Raw genomic sequence first — 22,383 nt, forward strand, 5'->3', positions numbered from 1 at the left:
AATAAATAATACCTTCAGATGTTTAACTTTGATTGCTGCTTATTTTGTTATAAATATAGAATGTTATAAATGTTAATAAAAATGCATTTTATATATAAACGCCTTTCAAAGCCCTTGACATTTTTAGTTTTCATTTTAAGTTACAATAACTAGGTATAAAAATTTTCATCAGTGCTAAACTCAAGGTGGTTGTAGCCATTAGAGACAGAATCAGACCGAATGCCAGTTTAAAAAGGCGTGTTTTAAGATGGAATCTCAAGGTGCAGAGAGTCAATATCGCCAATGTCTCGTGGGAGAGAGTTCCGAAGGCAGGGGGCTGAACAACTGAAGGCTCTAGACCACATGTTAGTCTAGCGGGCCGCTGGTGTGGTGGGTTGAATAGCAGAAGAGGATCTTAAGTTAAGGAAATGCTTATATTTGAAGTTTTAAGAGGCTTTAACAAATGTTTACATACATTTCTCCATTTTCTTTAATTTATTGCTTTTATTTTGCTATTATCTCCTTCTCCTAGGCCTGACAAGTGCTTCATAAGTGCACTAAAGCTATAAATAATTATTAGACATTTAATACTAAGTTTCACTTTGACGCTTATCCCTGTAGCACAGTAAAATCTCCATTTAAAAAGTCCAAGAGAAGGTTAACAATTCTTTCATTTACAGGATCATTTCTAAACATTTTCTTAATTTTGAGAATGAACATTGGTTTGTGCAGATAGCTAATGCACTTTTGAAAGCTCAAATATCTCACATATAAACTTCAAGTAACTGCAATGCCAAGAGTTAATGTCTCATCTCTCGATAAAACATCCAAGAATCATTCACAGTATGCACAGAAGGAAGCACCTCCTCTCTGTTCAGACAGTGAAGCAGCAGCTGCATGTCTCAGCCCTTCAGGTAGGTGAGGCGGGTTTCCAATAAAAATCATTCAACCGCCAAAACCATCAGCTAACAGAGAACTAGCTTGGCAAGGTGACCAGGCTAGTGCTTGTATTATCTGTCTTTAAAGGCTGATTAAGTGTGTCATCTTTCAGAACACGGACGCAGCCAAACTGATCTACCTTGGCTCTCGCAAAGGTGATTCTCATGTACTTTGCTATTAGGTGTCCATTGTTCTGACAGGACTGATGACATCTGAACAACTGACCCAGAAACAACATTTCTATACATCTGTTTTGAAGGACAGATAGTTCAACTGGGCTAAACTTGAACTTTGCACTGTCTTACATGCTCTAGAGGAGAAAACAGGCAAACAAGTTGCACTAGTATGTTGAATATGTTTCGGGACATTTGTTTGAAACATGTTCTTATTACTGCACACAACTAAAATGAATTTCTGCTGAAATGTATGAAAGACACCAAGCATTCTGTCAACCAGTGACAGACACTTTCCATTTGTTGAAATCTGCACAAACAAGGGGAGATGACTAAACATGATATTAGTGTTTCCTCAAAGCTGCAGAGCCACGGCAAGCTGGATGGTATAGCAGCTCACTGACAGCGTACATGAGCGGGGGAGGGGTGAGACAGGCATGTTATGTCAACTACAGTGCTGCACGCAACTGTGTGTGTGTGTGTGTGTGTGTGTGTGTGTGTGTGTGTGTGCGCGAGTGTGAGAGAGAGAGTGAGATGTAGAATAAAAGGTCACAGCACAGAACTCTGCCAGAGCTGTGACCTTGAGCTGCTGACGAAGGCATGCGCGTGTGCGTGCATGTGTAATAACCATGCTTAGTGAACAGATGGAGCTTAGAGTACCAGACACCCAGTCATCATGACTGACTGACCAGCTTGTTGTGTGTGTGTGGCTCTTTCTAACAAGTGCATCGTGAGGCAGAGAGAACTCCCTTCCTGTGCCGTAGACACACACACCACTCCGAGTACTCCTTTAGCTGGGCTATCGTATTTCCCCAGGCACATTTGCCATCCCAGACCACACTATCCCAAGCCACACTGTCAGTATGTGTGTGTCTGTATGTGTGTGTAATGACGGGGGCTGCCGGGCCCGCAGCTAGAGTCAGGGCGGTGCATGCAGCTTGCCCAGGCGAGGGATGAGGGCTCACCAGTCAACCTGGCATCTAGGTCAGGAGTGCTGGATAAATTAAGTGTGACGGCTGAAATGTCAACCACAAAAACGCAGCAACGCAGGCTTGGAGGTGGGGTGGGGGAGTAGTAAGCAAGGAGAGGGGAGTAGTGTGAATGAGAATGAAACACTGTGTGTGTGTGTGTGTGTGTGTGTGTGTGTGTGTGTGGCCACAGGGCTGCTATTGTGTGTGAATGGGTCAGTGGAGAAAGGGGGCTTTGAGCAACAAAACAAGCTAATGGAAGCAGAGGGCACGTGACACAGGCAGTGACGACGGCGTATTCTCACACACATACACCAACGTGGAGGTTGCCATTGAGAACTGCTAACTTCTTCCCACCAGCCCTCCCCTCCTCCTCGTCTCCTTTGCTAGAGATCCTGGACTCCTTCTCTTGAGATCTTTGCTTGTTTTCCCACTTCTTTCCTCTTAGTGTTTTTCCCCTCCCCCAATCTCTTAATCACCCCCCAGCTTTCTTTCCCTCCTCACTGTCTTCCTCTTTTCCAAACTGTCTGTCTCTCTGCACATCCGGCTACACAACATTAACTTAAAGATGACACCCCCGAAATGGATAAGAAAAACAGTGAGACAGACAGATGGACAGACAGGCAGAGAGAGCGGAAAGAGAGGAGACGGGGAGGAGGGAGAGACAGGAAGGGAGGTTTCCTCTACAGAGGAGGGGGAGATGTGGGAGCAAGAGGGAGGCGAGATTATGCTGGTGGCGCCTCTGTGTGTGCGCGCGTGCGTGTGAGTGTGTATTGCACACGTGTCTCAGGATATGCAGCTCACAGGAAACAAACAGCAGCAACCCCCCCCACGGAAACACAACCACACACAAGGCCGACAGCAAAAGACACAAAAAGCAAAAAACACACACTGATATGAAGAGACACACAAAACCCCACTGAACCAGTGCCCAATGCACCGCTGTGTTCTCAAATGTCATGTACACACACACACACACACACACACACACACACACACACACACACACACTTCCCTTACACTCCAAGCACACACATTCCCCCACCCACATGAAAAATAAACATTCACATGAAATACACCCACACATGAAAACAAATGCACAGAGTCTTAATCTCTCACACTCACACAATGTTGCTACCACATCAAAGCGTTTGTTTGACGGAGACTCACCTGTACGTGAGGCACTTTCTGTGGGGTGAGAGGGGGTGAGGAGAGCGGGTGGGAGGCATGAGGCAGAGGTGCCCATGGGTGGGAGGCCTGATTGGGGGGTGGGGGCGTGCTCTGCAGGTGCTGGGGGTGGGGGGGCAAGTGCGTGTGCTGCGGCTGAGCGTTCTGGGCTTGCGGTGCTAAGCCCTGGTTTGGGGCCGGAACTCCATGTTGATTGACAGGCGGACTCTGGAAACCCATAGGAGCCGGCTGCAGGGGCTGCCCGCTTCGAGAGGCCTGCTGCTGGGCCTGGAGCAGATGCTGGTCTCCCCCCTGGCTGACTGGAGCTTCATGAGGCCCTGGGAGTAGAGACAGGGAGAGGAATACAGTGTCACTGACTGTATGGATGTATGATGCCAACAGCAATGTGTTTTACCTCCTGTCCATCACCAAGATACTGAAATTGAGCCAATGCTTCTTTTCTTTTTCTGTGTTGGCGTTTCAATCACCAAAACCATCAAAAAACCTTTGTAAAATACAGTAAGAGACCCTAACTGGCTGCAATAAGTTCAGTTCTAGTAAGGAGTGTTTTTTTACAAGCACTGAAAAGCATAAATCAAGACAAAATTCAGAGCAGAAACAAAAATACAAACAATAGCAACTTTAGCTCAACTTTCCCCCAATTGTCAATTAAGTGAGAGAGCAAATATAGAGGGGCTGATATTATGTGTAAAATCAATTAACATCCCAGGTTCACAGACCATATCAAGTTGAATGTAGATGTTTCTGAATTACTTCAATAATTAAATTGTGTAAGTGCAGGATTTTCTAGAGATTCAACTAACTAGAGGGTCGATTCCTCAACTGGTTTCCAGTTGTGAGCTAGCACCTGGAGGACTGGTGGCACTACATCTACAGTGCAAATCATCTGTGCCCCTAAGGACGATCCCCTAAAGCAGTTCTAAAGATGCTGCATCGTCTGCGCCTGTGCTCTGACCACTCTGAGGACATGAATGTATCTAGGGAATGTGTGCATTTCATGCCAATAAAGCAACCAAAGGTGAGACCAATGAAAAACAACATGGGACAGCATTGACTGTCCTGTGCTTACCTTGCTGTTGCTGGAGCTGAGGCCTATTTGGACCAATTTGTGGACTACGCTGTGGCCCCATGCTGGTATACATTGGGCCTGCATTCGGGGGTATGTTGTGGGGCTGCTGGTGTTGGGGGTGTGGGGCAGACAGAGGGGTTTGGGGAGTTCTCTGTGGATGAGCCATAGCATTGGGTGGGGACTGCAGGGCTGTGTACCCTGCAACCTCTGGGGGTCCAGCTAGTCCTGCGCTAGGAGGTCTTCCCTGTTGGGGAGGAGGTGTTGGGGTTCCTAAAACCCGCATGGGTGACATGGATGGGGGGGAGGGGTAAGATCCCTGAGCTGGGGGGGCAAGGTGGGACTGGGGCTGGTTTTGGGGCTGGGGCAGATTCTGGGGGTGTTGGGGGTGGTTTAAGGGGTGCATAGGCTGGCCCTGCTGCCCTGCCTTTTGCTGCATCGGGGCAGAATGGGTCTGATGGGGCTGGGGTTGGTGTTGTGGTCCAGGGGGGTATCGCTGCCCCTGTTGCCCGGCTGCAGGGCCTGATCCCTGGTTGAACCTCTGGCCAAGCTGCCCTGGTCCCATGGCCTGGCTGGTGTTAGCAGTGACATTAGCATTAGCACTCTGGCCAATCCCAGGTCCCATGGCTCCATACTGGGCCTGATAGCCAGAGTACTGGCCACCCCCAAACCCCCCCATGCCCTGTTGGTGCGGGTGGGGGTGTGGAGGCTGTCGGGAGGGGGAGTGTGGATATCGGGGTGTGTGGCCCATGTTGGGATAGCCCTGGGCTTGTGTCTGGGGTTGGGGGTGTCTCATTTGGCCCCCCCCCATTCCAACATGTCCCAGGTAGTGAGATGGGTCCTGAGCAGGAGGGGGTGCCATGCTCTGTGGAGGGTAGTGTTGGTTAATGCGAGCTGCACTGGGTGTAGGTGGACCCTGCATCCCACCATAGTTGCCTTGAGACATCTGGTAGCCTCCCATCTGGGTGGGGCAGCCCCCAGCTTGTGTCGGGGGCTGCTGATAAGTTGATCTGCTCTGCTGTTGCTGCCCCCAAACTCCCCCTCCACTTCCTCCTCCCCCCGCATCACCCGGGTAACCATGGTGGGGGTTGCTAGAGTTAGCTGGGTTATTATGGTAGTGGGAAGCCATGCCATTCATGGCCGTGTTTACGTTTGGCGGCCCCTGGCTGGGTCCATTCTGGGCCATCATTCGTCCTCCGGGGGCACCAGGTTGATCATAGCCTGTGTAGGGGCCGTGGTCGTACATTTGCCCTAATTTAGGCTGCCCTGGGCCGGGCCCAGCGCCGTGGATCATACCCTGGTGGTAGCCCCTGTTTCCCTGGTGCTCATGGTTCAGAGAGGGATTAGTCTGCTGGGTTAGCGGGTTGGACTGGGCAGGGGTAGGCTGCTGAGGAAAGCAGTCTCCTAAACCATCTAATCCATCTGAGAACAGCCCTGCATCGTCCCCGAATAAACTCAACATCCCTGGGTCCGCCATGGCGGGGCGAGGTCCCACAGATGGAGGGGACTGGATGAAGGGAGGTGTGTTGTGCAGTGAGGAGCTAATCAGCTAGCTGCTAATTTGAAGCTTGCTACTCCATGGCCCTCATTAAGGTTCCTGGACAGACAGAGGGAGAGGAGGACACAGAACAGAGAAGAGGGAGGGGGGAAGAAAGACAAACATTGAAATTAGAGAAGGTACACATTAGACCAAAAGGGTGCTGTATGCTTCAAATGAAGTGTTGTTTAAAACCCTGGCCTGTGTTGAATGTAGTTAGAAAGTGCGATCAGCACCTAGAAAGCATTAATCCCATTCGTATCTTTTTACTGAATATCGGCCAATAACGATCGGCAGCCGACTGAATGCTGCATCCCTACCCAATACAGGTCTTGATAGGAGATTATCAAAACTTTGGCAGTATTGGCCAGGAAATCACAAGCATATAGTTTACCCAAAGCACTAAGCCCACGTTAGAAGGTGCATCAAACACACACACACACCTCTCACATTAGCACTGCCCCGACACCCTCAGAGTCATTATGTGTGTAATGTAATTAATTTTATATTTTTTATTATTTTTTATTTTTTTAATTATTTATTTATTTATTTATTTATTTAGTGTGTGTGTGTGTGTGTGTGTGTGTGTGTGTGTGTGTGTGTGTGTGTGTGTGTGTGTGTGTGTGTATTAGAACAAGGGGCCCAGCAGATGCCACTCTGAACAGCAGCCAGCCAACAGGCCAGAGAGTCAGTCAGTAGTTAACTACTTTGGTTCGTCAGCCAGCTGAATGGCTTGCAAACAGTCAGTCCTGGCAGATGTGAAGACAAGGGGTGCTACCTTTTTAGCCTCTGTGTGAGTCTGCTGATCTCCCTTGCTATAAAAAGGAAAATAAACATGCATGCAACAATCCTATTTTATTATTAATAAACTATCCGATAACTGACGACTCTAGAGGTGTGTGAACATAATCAACATCTAAGGGACTGGGTGGCCAACGCAACACCTCAGTCTGCATGAGTGAGGGTGAAAGTAGGTGGATCTAAGCATGCACGAATGAGTATGTGTAGGCCATATCGGAGACCGGGACAGGGAGGAGGTGGGGGAGGTTTGCTTGTTGCTTCTATGCACTGCAAAAAAAAAAAAAAAAAAAACACCCAAGCCAACTTCTACAGCTACAGAGTTCCCCTCCCCCCTTCACCTCATTTCTTTCCTCCTCCCTCTCACAAATTTTCGTCATCCATTTATTGGGTCATTACAGAGCCCGGCAGGTCTCAGGTGTAAAACGTCTTATTATTTCTTCACTGGAAATAATGTGCACAAACTAGTAATTTTCCTTTTCTAGTAAATATTTTGTACAATTAAATGGCTAAATTGTGAACCAAAATGACTTAATTCATCCACTCAAAAAAGGTTAACAGAGTTATTGTAGCACCAGGAACTGAAGTTAAAGGTTGTTGTGGCTAGGCTGCTCAGTTTTAGAGGAGCACCTAAAGTGTTAGCAGCAGGCTAACAGCTATGTTTGAGTGTACAGCCTACTGAGGCCTATTCCAGCATGCATTGGGGAAGAGGTGGGGTACATCCAAGACAGCTCGCTAGTCTATCACGTAGCCATCAGTATCTCACAGTCACACGAACTGTTTTGTAATTACAACAACAATTGGCAGATTCTGTATGGCAGTGTGGCAGCATTGTTAGTGCTAGTGTTTGTCAAAATTCTGACCATATTTCACATAAACCCTGCTGCTTCCTGTCACAAGGCAGATGTTTTCTCTTCAGCTTTACTCATCAGGGTAAAAAATGCTGGAACTGATTTGTCTATCAGCTTTTAATTCCTTAAACCATCTGCTATTGCCAGAAACTCTGAAAGCTTTAGCTTTAAAATCTACCTTGCTCTCTTAAGTAATCCTGACAACAAAAACTTAAAATTGTGGAACATTGTGTATTCGTCTCATTTGTAAAGATTACAGAAAAAGCCAGTTTAATTGATATTCTTCTAAGCTTCTAAATCTAATAACCGCTAACCAGGGTATCTTTTCTGAATGAAGTGTAAATAATTTAACATTTTTAGTAACAACAATAACTAAGACCAAACAATTAGCCTACTCACTAATAGCTAAAATGTTCCTTAATGAGATTTGTCATTTTACTCTATCATCATCATCATACTACTGTTCAATGTCGAGTTTCTGGGTGACAAGAATATCCAGTCAATCAGTAGTAAGCCAACAGTCACCATTAGCATGACACAGGACTGCAGTTAAACTGACTCCTGTGCTGGGAGTCTCAACAATGCCTGATGGGAGCATCGACTTGTTGTGTAAATAGCAGTTAACAAGCCCTTTCCTCCATGTCTCTGAACCATAAACAAGCTGCCAACACAAAAACAGGAAGACAGGTGCTGCTCAACTTTTCACTAGTTTATGGTCAGCAAAAGGCAAGGGCAGGCAAGGCATGCACATACACTCATCTATACACTACTTTGTTATTCTTAAAGCCTCAACAGTGGTACAGTGATTCTATGTTTGCGTGTAAGGTGCTATAACATCTGTGTGCTAATGGCTCAGTTGCTAACATAGCATGGAAGTCAAATAGACCAACACAACTGTATTCTCCGCAGTAGCTGGTGGACTAAAGAGCCAGAGATATAGCCACACTTACATGCAACAATATTTAATTAAATGAATAACTGGTTCAATCACCACTATTTTGCTCTACATCTAGAGCATGAACACATCAGACAACACAACATTTGGACTCATTAAATCACAACATATGACAATTAAATTTATAAAGGGTGACAGTTGAATTAATAGTTCCACTATTCTACCACTGTTGTAAATAGTTCTAACACATCTGGATTAGAGAGACCTGCTGCAACAAATCAAGCGCTCCCAATTTCGCTACAAGTTGTTCAAATTACAACACTATTTCTCTACTTGACTAACTATGCAGAGTCAGAGGGGACAGTGACAAAAACAGACAAAAATCACAAAGACATTCAATTCACAATTATATAATTAACAGAGAAAAGCAGCAAATCCTCATATCTGAGGAGCTGGAACCAGCAACTCTTTGGCAGTTCTACCCTAATTTATCATTTTCCTCTATAGAGCCCATTCAAACATGCTCTTACAGTATGACAGCCCAACAGAAACTAATGGCCTCTACACAGCTAAAGCAGCGCTTCAGCTGTTGTCGTTAGAGAACTTGTGTTTGGCTACTATTAGATCACAGTAGTGTAAGCAGCAGCACTGTTGAGTTACATCACTTCCTGTGCATTTCAATCACTACAGGGGAAAAAAAAGTTTCCGCGTGTGTGTGTGGGGCAGGTGAGAGTAATTGAGTATAATTTCACATCCGTTGCAGCAAGCTACTACGAAAGCAACTGATTTCCTGTCAACTCAGACGCACACTACATTTGGCCGTGAATTTTACAATACAGAATAAATGTAGCTGTAAAGCACTGCTGGCTACTGTGTGTGTGCGGCAGCCTCAGGATATTCATCAGATAACAGCTCTAGTTAAAAGTAGAAAGGCAAGAGATTCTTTCCTCCACTCGTCCGCCTCACTGTCTGGACTTTAGAAGTTAGTCTCCCACGAGATTACACTTGTCTGCACCTTGGGCCTTGTTTTTCAAATGTGGCTACTAATTCCGCCTAATATGCGGTTATCAGGCTAAAATAATCCTGTTTATTCTCATCCAGCTAATTTGGTTCTTTGAAAGCAGTTTGAGGAATGACTCAATCACTAGCCGGCCTCAGCTGTCACTCATGATGTGTAACCTCTTTTTATAGCATCAAATAACTAATTAAAACCAAGCTTATCGGAAAAACGAACACTTGAACACACATCAGCGCTAAAAACTCTTAAAAAGCAGCTTTAAAATTGCATTAACAATTTTAAGTAAAGTGAGTTCTGCAGTTAATCAAAGTTTCAGTGTTCAAATGACAAATTTTAATGCCACGTTCTTCCTCCCTTGGTCTTTTAACAGTCCGAATCTTTTAGTTGAGTTTGACCTTTTGCTCACAGTATCTCAAACTACATTTGGATTGGTTCTTCTTTAAATGTAGATTTATTTTGTTGTATATTTGATCATGTATAAGTAAAGGTAACTCTTCATTATGAAAATTAAATTATGATAATTACATCAACAGATTATGATTTCTCAATAACACACATCTTTTTAAAATTATTATATCAACACTCATTCAATATAAATCTAAGAAAGCAAGCCCTTTGTATTTGAAAATTACTTTATGTACGGGGTTCACCATTAAAAAAAAAAAAAAAACCTTGGTCATGATCCAGCTAACTGTCAATAAGCCTGCACTTTTGCAGGTTTGGGCTTAAGGACTTTTTGCTTTCACAACAGGTCCAGGTGGATTTTAAACCAGCTTCGAAGAATTTAAACATCCAGACTCATGTCAAATTGTCAACATTCTAATCTGGATAACTCGGTCATCCACGTACCGCAAATCTCTAACAGTCATGGAAAAGACAAGCCTTCTGCTCTCCTCAGCTTCGTTTTCTTTAACTTTCTGTACCACTTCCTCTGCCATTTCAGCCGAAGTTTGAGCTCTTGTCTCTTTCTCACAGCAAACACACACAGACACACACGGAATTAGGTGAACGGTCAGTGTGCTGCTGTAGACGCCAAATCTCATCAAAGGATGAGCCCACCACCCTCCCCCTGCCATAACACATGTGGTGAGGAGTTAAGACCATATCCATTAGGGGCGTAACAGTACATGTATTCGTCCCGAACAATTCAGTGCAGGACATCGGTACGCCCTGTGACCCAAACTACTACTGTCAAAATAGTCTATTTATGTTGACTGCTTGCACATACGGAACAGAAATTCTAGAGCCCGAGCATTACCCAGAACGTTTTGGCAGTGCACCGGCTGTTGTCTATCAGCTGTAGCATGCTAGTTGGCTTAGCCCGGTTAGTCAAGCTCATGTAGTGTCGCTGCCTCCGAATGGCAAACCCAAGTGAGAGACCAGAGCTGGAGGATCCTCCTGTGACATTTAGATCCACTGTATGGGAGCATTCCGGTTTCCTGGTTAGTTACGATGGGCAACTATGAGTGTCAAACTGTATGCCAACATTGTTCAGCTGAAGTCGGGTATGTCTGTGGAAACACTTGTGACATTCACAACGGCATCACCCGAATGTGTCGATTAGCGGATTGAGACAAAACCCGACTGGAAGGAGAGTCCTCCTCCCCGCAGCGTTCAGACAGCATCTCACTGCAGAGTTCGTGCCAAAGCAATAACTAATGCTATAGGAGTGCTTCTCGCTGCAGATGTGCGACCATACTCTGAACGAGCGCAAGCAGCAGTTTTTCAGGAATTAACAGGTCAGAGTCATAAGAAAAACACATTTAAAATCACTTAAAATCCATTTTATAGACTTGCTTTTATGTGATTATTTTTTAAACTCTTTAACCATTCTTATCTTTCATCATCATTTGTCTTCTCTCAACTATGTTTTTGCGTCTTTTTTCTTGTTTTAATTTTACCTTAGTTTGGTCTTGCTTTTGTTTGGCCTTTCTGTTATCCAGCTTTTGCTTTGCTTATCAAAGTACTTTGTAAACTCTGTTTTTAAAAAGGTGCTTTGTTGTTGTTGTGAAGATGGAGCATTGCTGACATTTGTGTTACTTATTTTCATTATTGACAATATGCCAGTATCTGAGTGCCTTAACTGTTACAGTAAAAATAATGGCCAATGAGCCACTGAATGTTTACATTTTTCGAAATAAATGACAAAAGTATTATTTTATAATTTTTTTGGTTTACTCTGCTGTACCAAAAACATACCGAACTGTGACCCCAAAACCGAGGGACATACTGAACCATGAATTTTGTGTACTTTCACAACCCTAATAGCATCAAGATGAGGGAGCAAACAACTTCTGCCTTCATAACTTTCCAAGTTGGAAAAAAGCTGCCTCAAACTGATGAAAACGCATAAAACAGTTGTGTAGAGTCTTGGCATCTGAAAAGCCTTTACACAAGACATTTTCTCACTGGTACCTGTAGCAACACACCCACACAGCCCCATCAGTGTGAACATCTAAACATTACAGCCATTTAGTATGCACTCAGACACGATCAACTGAATCAAAAGTGTTAAAAAGCCAAGGCTGATGTCACCTCCAACTGTCGCTCTAATCACTTATTTTGTATGGAAATATTGTCTAATCACAACGCACATGCTGTCATTGATCTGCCTGCTGTCAGACAACGCACTACCAATAAATGTGTTTTGAATGACAGTTTAGTTGCAGCCCTACACCACAGCATCACTACCAATCCGCCTGTCTTTCACCTTCAGCATGGGCTACAATACTAAGTGGTTAACATAGGTAACTGTTATCAGCAGCTTAAAAGGCCCTCAAGCTCCTATCATGCAGGCCTTCACAAATTCAGTGAACTACCCAGTGACCGAGAAAGAAAAGATATAGTAACACAACTGAGAACTTGTGTTCACTTATGTGGTTTCACACGACCACATTGATGTTTATCAGTGTTTTCAGAGGTGACAGCATGAACATGCTCAAGCTCTAAACAACAGAGGTCAGTCTGAAGGGAGATGACTCGATAAAAAAATAAAGTAAAATAAAATCAACAAACTCCATCACCCCTGTGAGAAAGCCATTCCTCTCCATTATTAGTGGTGCACAAATACCGCTTTTTCAGAAGTGATTCCAAGTAGGCTACATCATTAAGTGGATCAACCAATGCTGAGTAACGATCTAAGTACATATTAGTCATTGATGCGGTTGTCATGAAATGACAAAACTTACATAATGTTCACATCTATTACAATACATATTTTCCTACAAAAACAATCTTTCACATATAGTTATAATATAAAGGTATTCATAATTAATGGTACCAGAGACTCTTCGTCAATAAAGTGAAATAATTACATTTAATGGTACTTTCCCCTTGTCACACATGCTTTTCCCTTTCTTTACCAAGTATCAGACTGTTTATCTGAAACTGATTAATTTGCAGATTGACGTACCGCGATACCAGATTTTGGTAAACTTGTACATTTTTAGTTAAATGTCAAAAGCAAGCCTGAATAAAATGTCATAAAACTGAATGCTGGAGGAATACAAGAAGATGTTGCTTAACAAAAGGGAAACTGTAGCAACAAAGTGTCCACGAACTCTGTACAGTGTGTCTGTTGTAAAACTGAACTAGCCTACCACAGCAGCACGACGCCGATGCTTCAGCATCTCAGCAGAAAGCATAACGCTACAGTCTGTGCATCCAGTCCACAGAGAACATGGTTTCTGTAAAACCCAAAATGTAATATGGCACTTAAATGCACTAAATGGGTTTAGTTTTGACAAATTATTATGCAATTTAAGCAATAAAAATTTAGATTTTTCTAAACATTAAACTAATTAGTTCATTTTAAGAGACCTGCCTTATTTTCTCTTTTGCATATTTACTGTTACCCTTTAATAAAGCAAAGGAAATTCTTATCCGATTACTCAAGTAATCGTTGGACTACTCTGTAGAATATTTGATTATTAAAATAAAAATCGATAGCTGCAGCCCTACTACCAGTACTGTTACAATGCAGCTGTGGGCAGTATCTTGACATCAGGTCATATATGTAACTCTAAATCTAATGCTAACTTAGGCTACTAGAAATTCCTGGGAAAAGAAACCAAAGCACTGGACAGCTGAGACAGTTTCAGGGTGAGAGGGACAAAGCCTTTCCTTTGCTTTTCTTGTGTGTTGTAACGATGTCCCAAAATAAAACTTGAGATTCTATATCAGGACTTTGACCTTGAAGCAACTAAAAGTTTTTCTATGCAATTTAAACACAGTGAGAAGAAATATGAAAAGGGTTTGGCCCTGTCACTGCTGGAGGCAGGTACATGAGCCTGTGAATCCAACAATGTAATTAACAGTTCCACAAGTTCCACCTCACCTGAAACCATAAGTAATCACTGAGCGGGTCTAAAACATGTAGTTTTAGCAGATTTGATAAATGAACTGGCGAGCTAGGCTCAGGAATTTACACCAACTGTGCAGCTCTGTCAAACCACAATTAGAGGCCATCCGTTTAGTCAAGCCAAAACCACAGAATATCACTGCCAAGTTAGTGCAACTGAATGCCCTTTCTAGCAGCCAGCTGTGTTACAGTCATTCACTGTGGTGCATTAGAGATGGGCCTTCATTTAACAGAAACCCTAATGAAAACACTGTCATCAATGCCCAACCCCATCAAACCGTTCTTCTCATAATTTAACAGATACATGTAGTGAAAATTAGACTGAAACTTACACTTGTTGTAACACGTGTAAAGTACTGGAAAGCTGATCACAGTATTGTGCAGTTTAAATGTATATAATCTACTTGTACTAATACATTTGTTGGCTATTTAAAATTTTGAAAATGCCTGTAAACAGTTGCACGTGACCATGTACCACTGTCAAGAGTGAGTTTTCACTCAAACCAATCCCTACATCAGGTGATGTAGGTGAAGTACCTCCAGTCTGAGTGAAGGTGTTTATTCAGGACCTCATCTGGTTGGTTGGTATGAAAACCTGCAGGCACTCTGCCACACATCTCCTTTTTCCTACTCTAAACAGTTTTGAAAGCCTATGTTAATTGTAATTTTTTTCAGTCTGAGGAATCTGGTGGACAATTTGTATGTGGTTGTCCCCCTCTTGATGCTCCAAGTCAGATCTGAGAGAGCTCCTTATTCAGTTCCTTTTAACAACAAAACTTATTGCAAATTAAGGAAAATTGCTGATTTTATTTGTCCTTAATAATCTGACATGTCATACTCGACCAAACAGCTCCAAATCACTCTGTGCAGGCAGTGTTAGTGTGGGGTGAAAGAAGGAAGAGATTAGCAAACAGCGGCTCAATGCAGTCCTGTCTGTGCTGTTGAAAGTTTGGCAGCGAAACCGTCTGTAGCCTCCAGGCTTTACTACAGGAAATCTCTGCCATGTCAACAACACCATTTTTCCACTGAGACACAGACAGACAGGCAGAGACAGACAAATAAAACACAGCCAAAGAAACAAACTACACCAAAAGCTTAGCAGACACAACCTAACTAGACACCTGAAGTAGTGAGTGATCTCCCTCTTCCTCTGGAGAACACGTGTGCACCCACCCACCTCCCATTACCACTAGGATCTAAGCCGCTATAATTTATACCTTTGTTCCCAAATGGAGGACAGCACGCAGGAGCTGGCTAGCTGTGTGTGTAATTACGCTCAAGTGAGGGGATGCAGGGCCGTGTGTTTGGGGCTGGGATTTGAGGCCCGGAAGGAAGGAAGAGAGAAGGGGGGGGTCAAGAAAGCGAGAGAAGAATGAGAGAAGCAGTGAAGCTAGAGAAAATGTGGTTATTTTACGCACGGCTGCTTCGTTAATGGACAGTGTGTGCGCAGTGTGCATGTCGGGGTGTGTGTGTGTGTGTTTTAGGGAGGGGGGTGGGTCAGCAGGAAAGGGCTGTGTTTATCTAATCTGTTCCCTGCCTTTACCATGTGGTAGGAAAAACCACTGGCCGGCTCCCAGTCTGATCCCAGAGGACACAAGAGGCCGAGAGACAGGCACAGGAGAGGAGGAGGAGAAGAGAGAGAGAGAAGTAGGCCACAAGGGTGACCAAGGAACCTGCTGGTGGAGTGTATGTGTATGTCTGTGTGTGTGTGTGTATGCATGTGCTCACTGAGCTAAAGAACCTGTTATAGGGTCTCTGAAACTGAGTCTAGTCTGTGAAAGTCACTTGGATCTGAGTGTACTAAAAAGGTGAGGGATGCATGTGTGTATGTGATGATGACATTGAGTGTAAGAGGGAGGGATAGAAAACATAGGGAAGTACAACATGGAAAAGAGATTAAAAGTATTGTTATACTATCAGTTATTGTGTGAATTCTCTGCATTGTTATTTCTATGTTTAACATGTAAAAGCGTTCCTTACTGATGGGAATTTTCAAAAATTGTGCAGTCAGTTTTGAAACCTTTCAGAAACTAATCAGCCCGAAACCTCTCAGATTCAAGGTCAAATGAAAGACTACACCAGTTTATATTTTGGCCAACCAGCATGGAAAATCTATTCATATTGTCCCATGTTGGATGTCAAACAGTACAAGTTGTTTGTTTTGAAGCTAGACCAGGTTCAATATAGTGGTAAGATACAATGAATCTTATTCTACATTCTCTTTTGGCTACAACTCCATTATTATAAAGGATGTGTAGTGATGACAAGGTGAGCAATCTCTGTTGAAAGTGAAAAGGAATTATGCAAATCTGCCAAGCTCATGGGCTCAAACAGTAACAGCACTGCTGTGGATCTTTAAGAGCTTACACTTTTACAACAAGAGCAAATAAAGAGACATTTGACTTGGAGGTGTTCTCTACTGAAACTGACAGCAACCATTTTAACTTCAGCCAAGTCATTACACATGGGGCTTCACAAATTAGGGCTGGGCATCGAACTTCGATACTATCGAGTATAAAAAAATGCCTTGTCATTCGGTACCAAATTTCGATAGCTAAGTAGTAAATCTCATCAGCATGCCTGTACCAAGATGTAATAACGCTGGTGATTGGCTAACGTTACTCCTCGTAGAGGCATGCAGGAAAAACACTACATTTTTTGTTTTGCTGCCAGCTGCTTATCTGTACAGATAACTAAGTGAACTTTGTGCTGCTTGTTAGCTAGCCAGTGCAGCTAACCTGTATCTGCTCGTCGGTGAGTCCGTTCACCACATCGAGGCGAACAGCGTTTCTGATGGCAAACATGATGGTGCTTACCGTTATAGACCGGCAGATGGCTGTCAGACCACAAACATCACCCACACAGTTATTCCTTTCTTCTTATTCCCTGTTTAGTGTTATGTAACATTACTAGCTTACAGCAGCTTCTCTTCACAGCACAGTTGACATTGAAAAGCTAACTTAGCTAGTTAGCAGATGAGCTACCGTTACAAGTCATTGTGATCTATTTCGCTGTGGCAGAAAAAAAAAAAATCACGAGAAAATGCGATCAATAATCTGATTGCTCTGATTACTCTACCCTCAGTTTCCAGCTCCAAAATGTATTTGGGAGACCTCCAGTTTAAGGTCATTTTAATCGACATTAGCCTTACTCGTAGCTGGTAACTAGCTAGCTTCAACTCTGCTGTGAAGAGTAACTTTACAAGACGACGCCGTAGTAACCAACAGGGTCTTGTTATTTATTTTCTGTGGCAGCAAACACAACACACAGCCTTTCAGTAACTATTATACAGCAACCTGAGCTTATCTGGACTACCCCTCACACTGGGAAAGACTCACTTCCCACAACAAACCAGCTACACTCCGTCACTCACTCACACACACACACACACACACAAACAGGTTACCCACAAATCCACCTCTGTTAAAGAGGAAGGTTCAGCTGGAAACACACAGGTGCAGTTAGCAGTGGATGTGCTAACCAGAGGTGGAAGAAGCATTCAGGTATATTACTTAAGCAAACGTACTAATACCACCTTGGAAAATACTACACTACAAGTTAACGTTCTGCATTCTAAACCTATGGTTAAACTACGCTTAAAATAAATATTGCTATAATACTTAGGCCTACATACTTTAAGTACTCATTGCGCAGTAAAATGGTCCCTGTCAATGTTTTACTAATAAAAAAAGTTTTTTATATATTATATATATATATAAAATTAAGATTAATATTACTGCTGCATTAATGTGTGTTGAATTTTAATGCTGTAGATGTTTACGGTTGTGCTAATTTTAACTACTTTATATACTGTTGGGTAGTTTAATTTATAGCAATGCATCATTTTCTAAATGACATGGTACAATTTGAGAATTTACGGTATGTTATTCTAGAGAAAATGTGTATATTGAGATATATATATATATCTCGCATATTAGCCTAAAAATATTGAGATATTATTTATAAGCAATAACGCCCAGCCATAACTGTACACGGACCAATCATGCATAGTGTCGTGCGTAGACAGCCCCCAAAGGCCCATTCTGAGCCAGGAAAAACCCTGAATACTACACAGAATTCCATAATTTTCCTCCTTTTAGTCCAGTTATCCAGGTTGAGGTAAGTGTGCAGTGTAAAAACAGTTTCTCCAGCTGCACACAGGTCTTTGAACTTCCTCCTTTGAAGTGAGAAATTACATCGTAATGTGTATTTTCTTTTTGTTAAAATGGATTTCATAAAATTGGTGTTGAAAAAAGTATCGTTCAGGAACCATGTATCGAAGTCAAGGTATCGGTATCAGAACTTTTTCAACAACAGCCAGCTCTACACAAAATCCCAAAGCGACTCGAGGTTCTACCCTGAAAAGTAGCATACAATGGAGAGAAAGGATTTATTGCCATTCAAATAGCTGTGAAATGCTTCATAAATACAGTTACCTTGTGATTAGCTGACTGGTCTGCTCCACTCATCTACTAAAAGAGGTCACTAGATATGGTCTGAAAACGTATATACAATCATGCAGGCTGGAAACGGAATAGGTTTCTGTTCTGAGCTTTATACACTATTATCTATACACTCATACTCCATTCATATAAGAGATCAACCTATGTTTGACTCATTTATGAGACTACTGTAGTGTCCAACTCACACTCAACTCAGGTCAGGAGGAAGGTCATGATGCCAGGTCAGTTGACATATACTGACCCTTTCAGGACGACAACCAATGGAAAGGTTTACCTCATCGGTGTTTCTGTCTGGCTGCAGTACTATGAATGGACTACAGCTTCTACTTCTCCCACTGCATTATTGTCACCTCTCCCCTCAGACTGCATGGCTCACTAGCAGCAACAGAGCGGTGTCCTATAGAGAGGCGAAGTCGCTCCCCTTCCAATGTCCCCCATAGGACCTTATTTCGGAAAAAATATGTACGGTAGTCAGTGGCAAGAGAAATAATTTTTTAGTCCTGTTTGAGTTGTGCCATGAATTACACATGATGTTTGTCAATTTAACGGAGCATTTTTTTAAGTCAAAAAAGTCGCACTTTGTCATAGGTTTGTCGTAGTACCATTTAGTTTTGTGTTAAACTGCTCAGTGAAGTACATTTCTTGCTCGCACAATATACGTCACCAACACCAACATGGCCGTCCCTTGTAACGTTGGCTTACAAGATGCGTTTTGTCCTGCGATTCCTGGCCTGTTTATCAGCCGAGAAGCAAAAGAACAAGCAAGACCCGTTGCTCATGTGATTAAATCCAGTACTTCATACATCCATGTACGAAACACACAGGTATCGTAGCTTCAGCGGCTCTGGGTAGCAGGTAGAGATAGAAAGTCTAATTCCTTATATAGTTTTACGATAAACTGCGACTTTCTTGACATTAACTTTTAAATTGACAAACGTTTAATTCATGGCACAATTCAAACGGCATCAAACAATTATTTGTCTCTTGCCATTGACTACATTTTTTTCCAAAATAAGGTCCAATGGTGGTCCACCAGAAGGGGAGGGACAACACCTCTCTATTCATTTAAAAAGATCTCATCTCTCTGGATTTCTTCACTGCTCTTTTCATGTGATTATTCCAATACTGGTGTCTGAATTCCTTAATGTAAACCTAAATGAAAATCAGAAATCAAACTGTTGCTCAGTGATGCAAATGAGTTATCTCAGTGGCAGACTACATGCTTTGGGGAAACCCCTGCAACTCCTATCAAAACTTTCAAAAGGGTAGACTTTTCAAAAACTACAGGATTTGTTACTAGCTGGGAGTCTCTTCAGCCAGTTCAAAAAACCACCAGTGGTTTTGGGCTGTTGAGAAGATCAGCCCTATGCAGATAAAGTAAGATGAAGCTCTGGAAACCTTTCTGAGCAACAAGAACCGACCGGACTTTTCTGATTCTCTGTCTAGATACGAGCTTCCAAAGAAAGGGTTTTCACGATGAACTTCCCACAATACTGAAAACACCGGACTATCCCTTTATGCAAGAGCAAACAAGGCAGCACACACACACACACAGTATAGAACAGGCTACCCCCACACCTCCTTAATCCATCAATCACTGCTATTGACATGCCCTTTTAGACCAATGGGACAGGCAGGTCTGGACTGTGTCCCCAGAGATTGGCCGGTTCCCCTCCCTGCCCCGCCTGCCTGCTAACAACCAATTAACTTCCAGAGTCCTGCCTATAAAGCTGTGGGGTAACTTCTCCCCTGGGACACATACACACAACCCCTTTTTCCAGAGTCAATGCGCTCTACAGGATCAAAAGTGCTTTCATTGTGGGTTAGAATGCAGCTTGGGATCTCCTACGCACTTTTTTTTTTTTTTTTTTTTAAAACAACTAGATCTGAGTAACATTTGTCAGCAGGATGACAATTCAGCTGCTGGTGTTTTTGGTCATCTGAATGCTATAAATGATTGATGAACATTAGCTACCAATATTATTTAAGAGGAGGTGTGATGTAGAACCCGGCATGGGCCAAAAACTCAACGTGCACTACTACTACTACTACTACTAAGAGGTAAATTTATTAAGGGCCTCAAACATAACTACCAGTGCCATAGACAATCATGCCCACAAATATTAATATCAACTAGGGCTGTAGTCAACCAAAGTCAATGAAAATCTTGATCTACTGAAATTCTACCTACTCGTCAACCAATCGATTGGTCGATGGGGAGAAAAATAAAAACTACACATTATGTCTAGACTAACTAAAATCGCCCACAGTGCGCTCTACCCGGTAGCCTAAATGGGCGCTAATCAAAGTTACACAACGTTGCCAAGCAAATTAATTCCCGCAGTTTGATTTCTTTTTCACACATAGCTATCAAGTATGTCTATAGAGTAAATTTAAATACAGCAGCAACACACACACCAGCGAGGATCACAGAGAACGGGCTTCCGTATAACAACAAAGCTAACGCTAGCTGAGCTAGCGCTGCAGTATAAAGTTCCACAAAAAGCAGCAATGAAAATATTTACCGGCATCCAACCTACTACTCTCGTTATTAAGTTGGCTTCAAATGGGGCTTAACATTCACAGTTTCTCTTGACTGTCCCTCAAAATTACAACATTATTCCAACATTGCCCCAGCCTGTGGGAGTAGCCACATTAGCTGCACAACATGCTAACAGTTGTCAACAGGATAACCTACAAATTAAACAGTAAAACAACATAAAACATGGCAAAACTTACAGCTTTCAAGTTTGAAGTCGGGTCAAGGACAGCCGTATCGATTCATCATTGAGCTTGAACCATTACTGGGCCTCGTTATGAAAGCAGTCTGTACTAAAACACACACACGTTGCCATCAAAAATAAACTTTATCCACTCAGCTCTTCCGCCCTCTGAGGCTGGGGGCTGATGTAGCGATTTGCGCTGGTTCTTTGACAAGGTATCAATTAGTTTGGAGCCAAATAAATGTCCCGTAAGTTAGGCCTAGCAGTTGCCATTAGGTTGGGCGAGCTCAAGTTGTGAAAACGGGGGTGTTTTGACTTTCTGTCTTTAGTCTTATAGTATATTAAAACATATGATTATTAAAACAAACATTTGTTTGGTAAAATATATTTTTATTCAAAATCAATGTTTTTCTAACATAGTCCTATCACTAAAAAATAAAATACATCAGGTCTGCGAGCACCTTCCTTCTTATAAAAGTAACACCAGCGATTGTCCAACCAATATGAATTTCGTCGGACAAGAGCATATCGACCAACCACCAGAAGGTGTCAGTCTTAATACCGACTGTCCATTACAGAGAAGCATAAGCATGCAGTGGAGAATAATGCTCTGCACATATACACAGAATTCTAGGGGCACCAAAACAAACTATTGTGGTTTTAATAAAGAAGTCAGGCAATAATTGGCCTTTTTCCATCATTCTGTGAGTAACCGTGATCTGATTTTAGCCCCCACAGTGGGCCATGGGCTCAGTCACCATTGTGTTACCTCATTTGGCGACAGATAGTGACTTTAACATGTATTTAAATGAAAATCTTCGAGATTATAACTTTAAATGAGTCAGAGTCCGACCCAAGCCCGGTCTATAAAAAATAAAAGAAGGCCCGAGCCCGACCCAAATTGACTCAGCCCGCTTGCAGGCCTCTAGTGTGATGGGAACATGTATACTCGACATTTCTAGGCGATACGTACATCTTCTCTTGCATGGGGTTAACATTATTCCTTTTTTATACATCCCTCCCCGCTCTGACCTTGCATCCATCTCCATAACTGGATGTTGATTCCACAAGCAAGCAGCACTTGTGCAAACCATGTGATTCACTCGAGGAGAGAAATGATGATAGAAAATGAGGAGAGATGGAAGGATGCATGGATGCCACAACAGTGCCATTAAACCACAGCGTGCGCTGGGAAACTGATGAGATTTTCGCGGCGCCACTTTTCAGCGATTCATCAGCAGCTGATGACACAAAACTCCCACATATTTCCAGCAGAGAGTTCTGGGTTTTAGCTTTACTTATTTGTAGTAGTAAGGTTAGATGGTGTATGAGAGCTGAAGGATGAAAGGGGGGGGGGGTTATGCCACACATCAACACCAGGAGAGGTCAAGGACAGAATAAAAGGCATGCACACATATGGGTCAG

General features: G+C 42.9%; 1 protein-coding gene across 1 annotated transcript in view; it reads right to left on the bottom strand.

Moving 5' to 3' along the window:
• chd7 (chromodomain helicase DNA binding protein 7) overlaps positions 1-22,383 on the bottom strand; it is a 78,062-nt gene that overhangs the window by 49,679 nt on the left and 6,000 nt on the right. The window contains exons 2-3 of the mRNA XM_044218366.1: positions 4,317-5,910; positions 3,230-3,564 (exon numbers count right to left, since the gene is read on the bottom strand). Of these exons, the coding sequence (XP_044074301.1) occupies positions 3,230-3,564; positions 4,317-5,790 (1,809 nt within the window). The 5' untranslated portion in view covers positions 5,791-5,910. The remainder of the gene's footprint in view (positions 1-3,229; positions 3,565-4,316; positions 5,911-22,383) is intronic.

The sequence above is a fragment of the Siniperca chuatsi genome, linkage group LG13 (assembly GCF_020085105.1).
Source record: "Siniperca chuatsi isolate FFG_IHB_CAS linkage group LG13, ASM2008510v1, whole genome shotgun sequence".
NCBI classification, from domain to species: Eukaryota; Metazoa; Chordata; class Actinopteri; order Centrarchiformes; family Sinipercidae; genus Siniperca; species Siniperca chuatsi.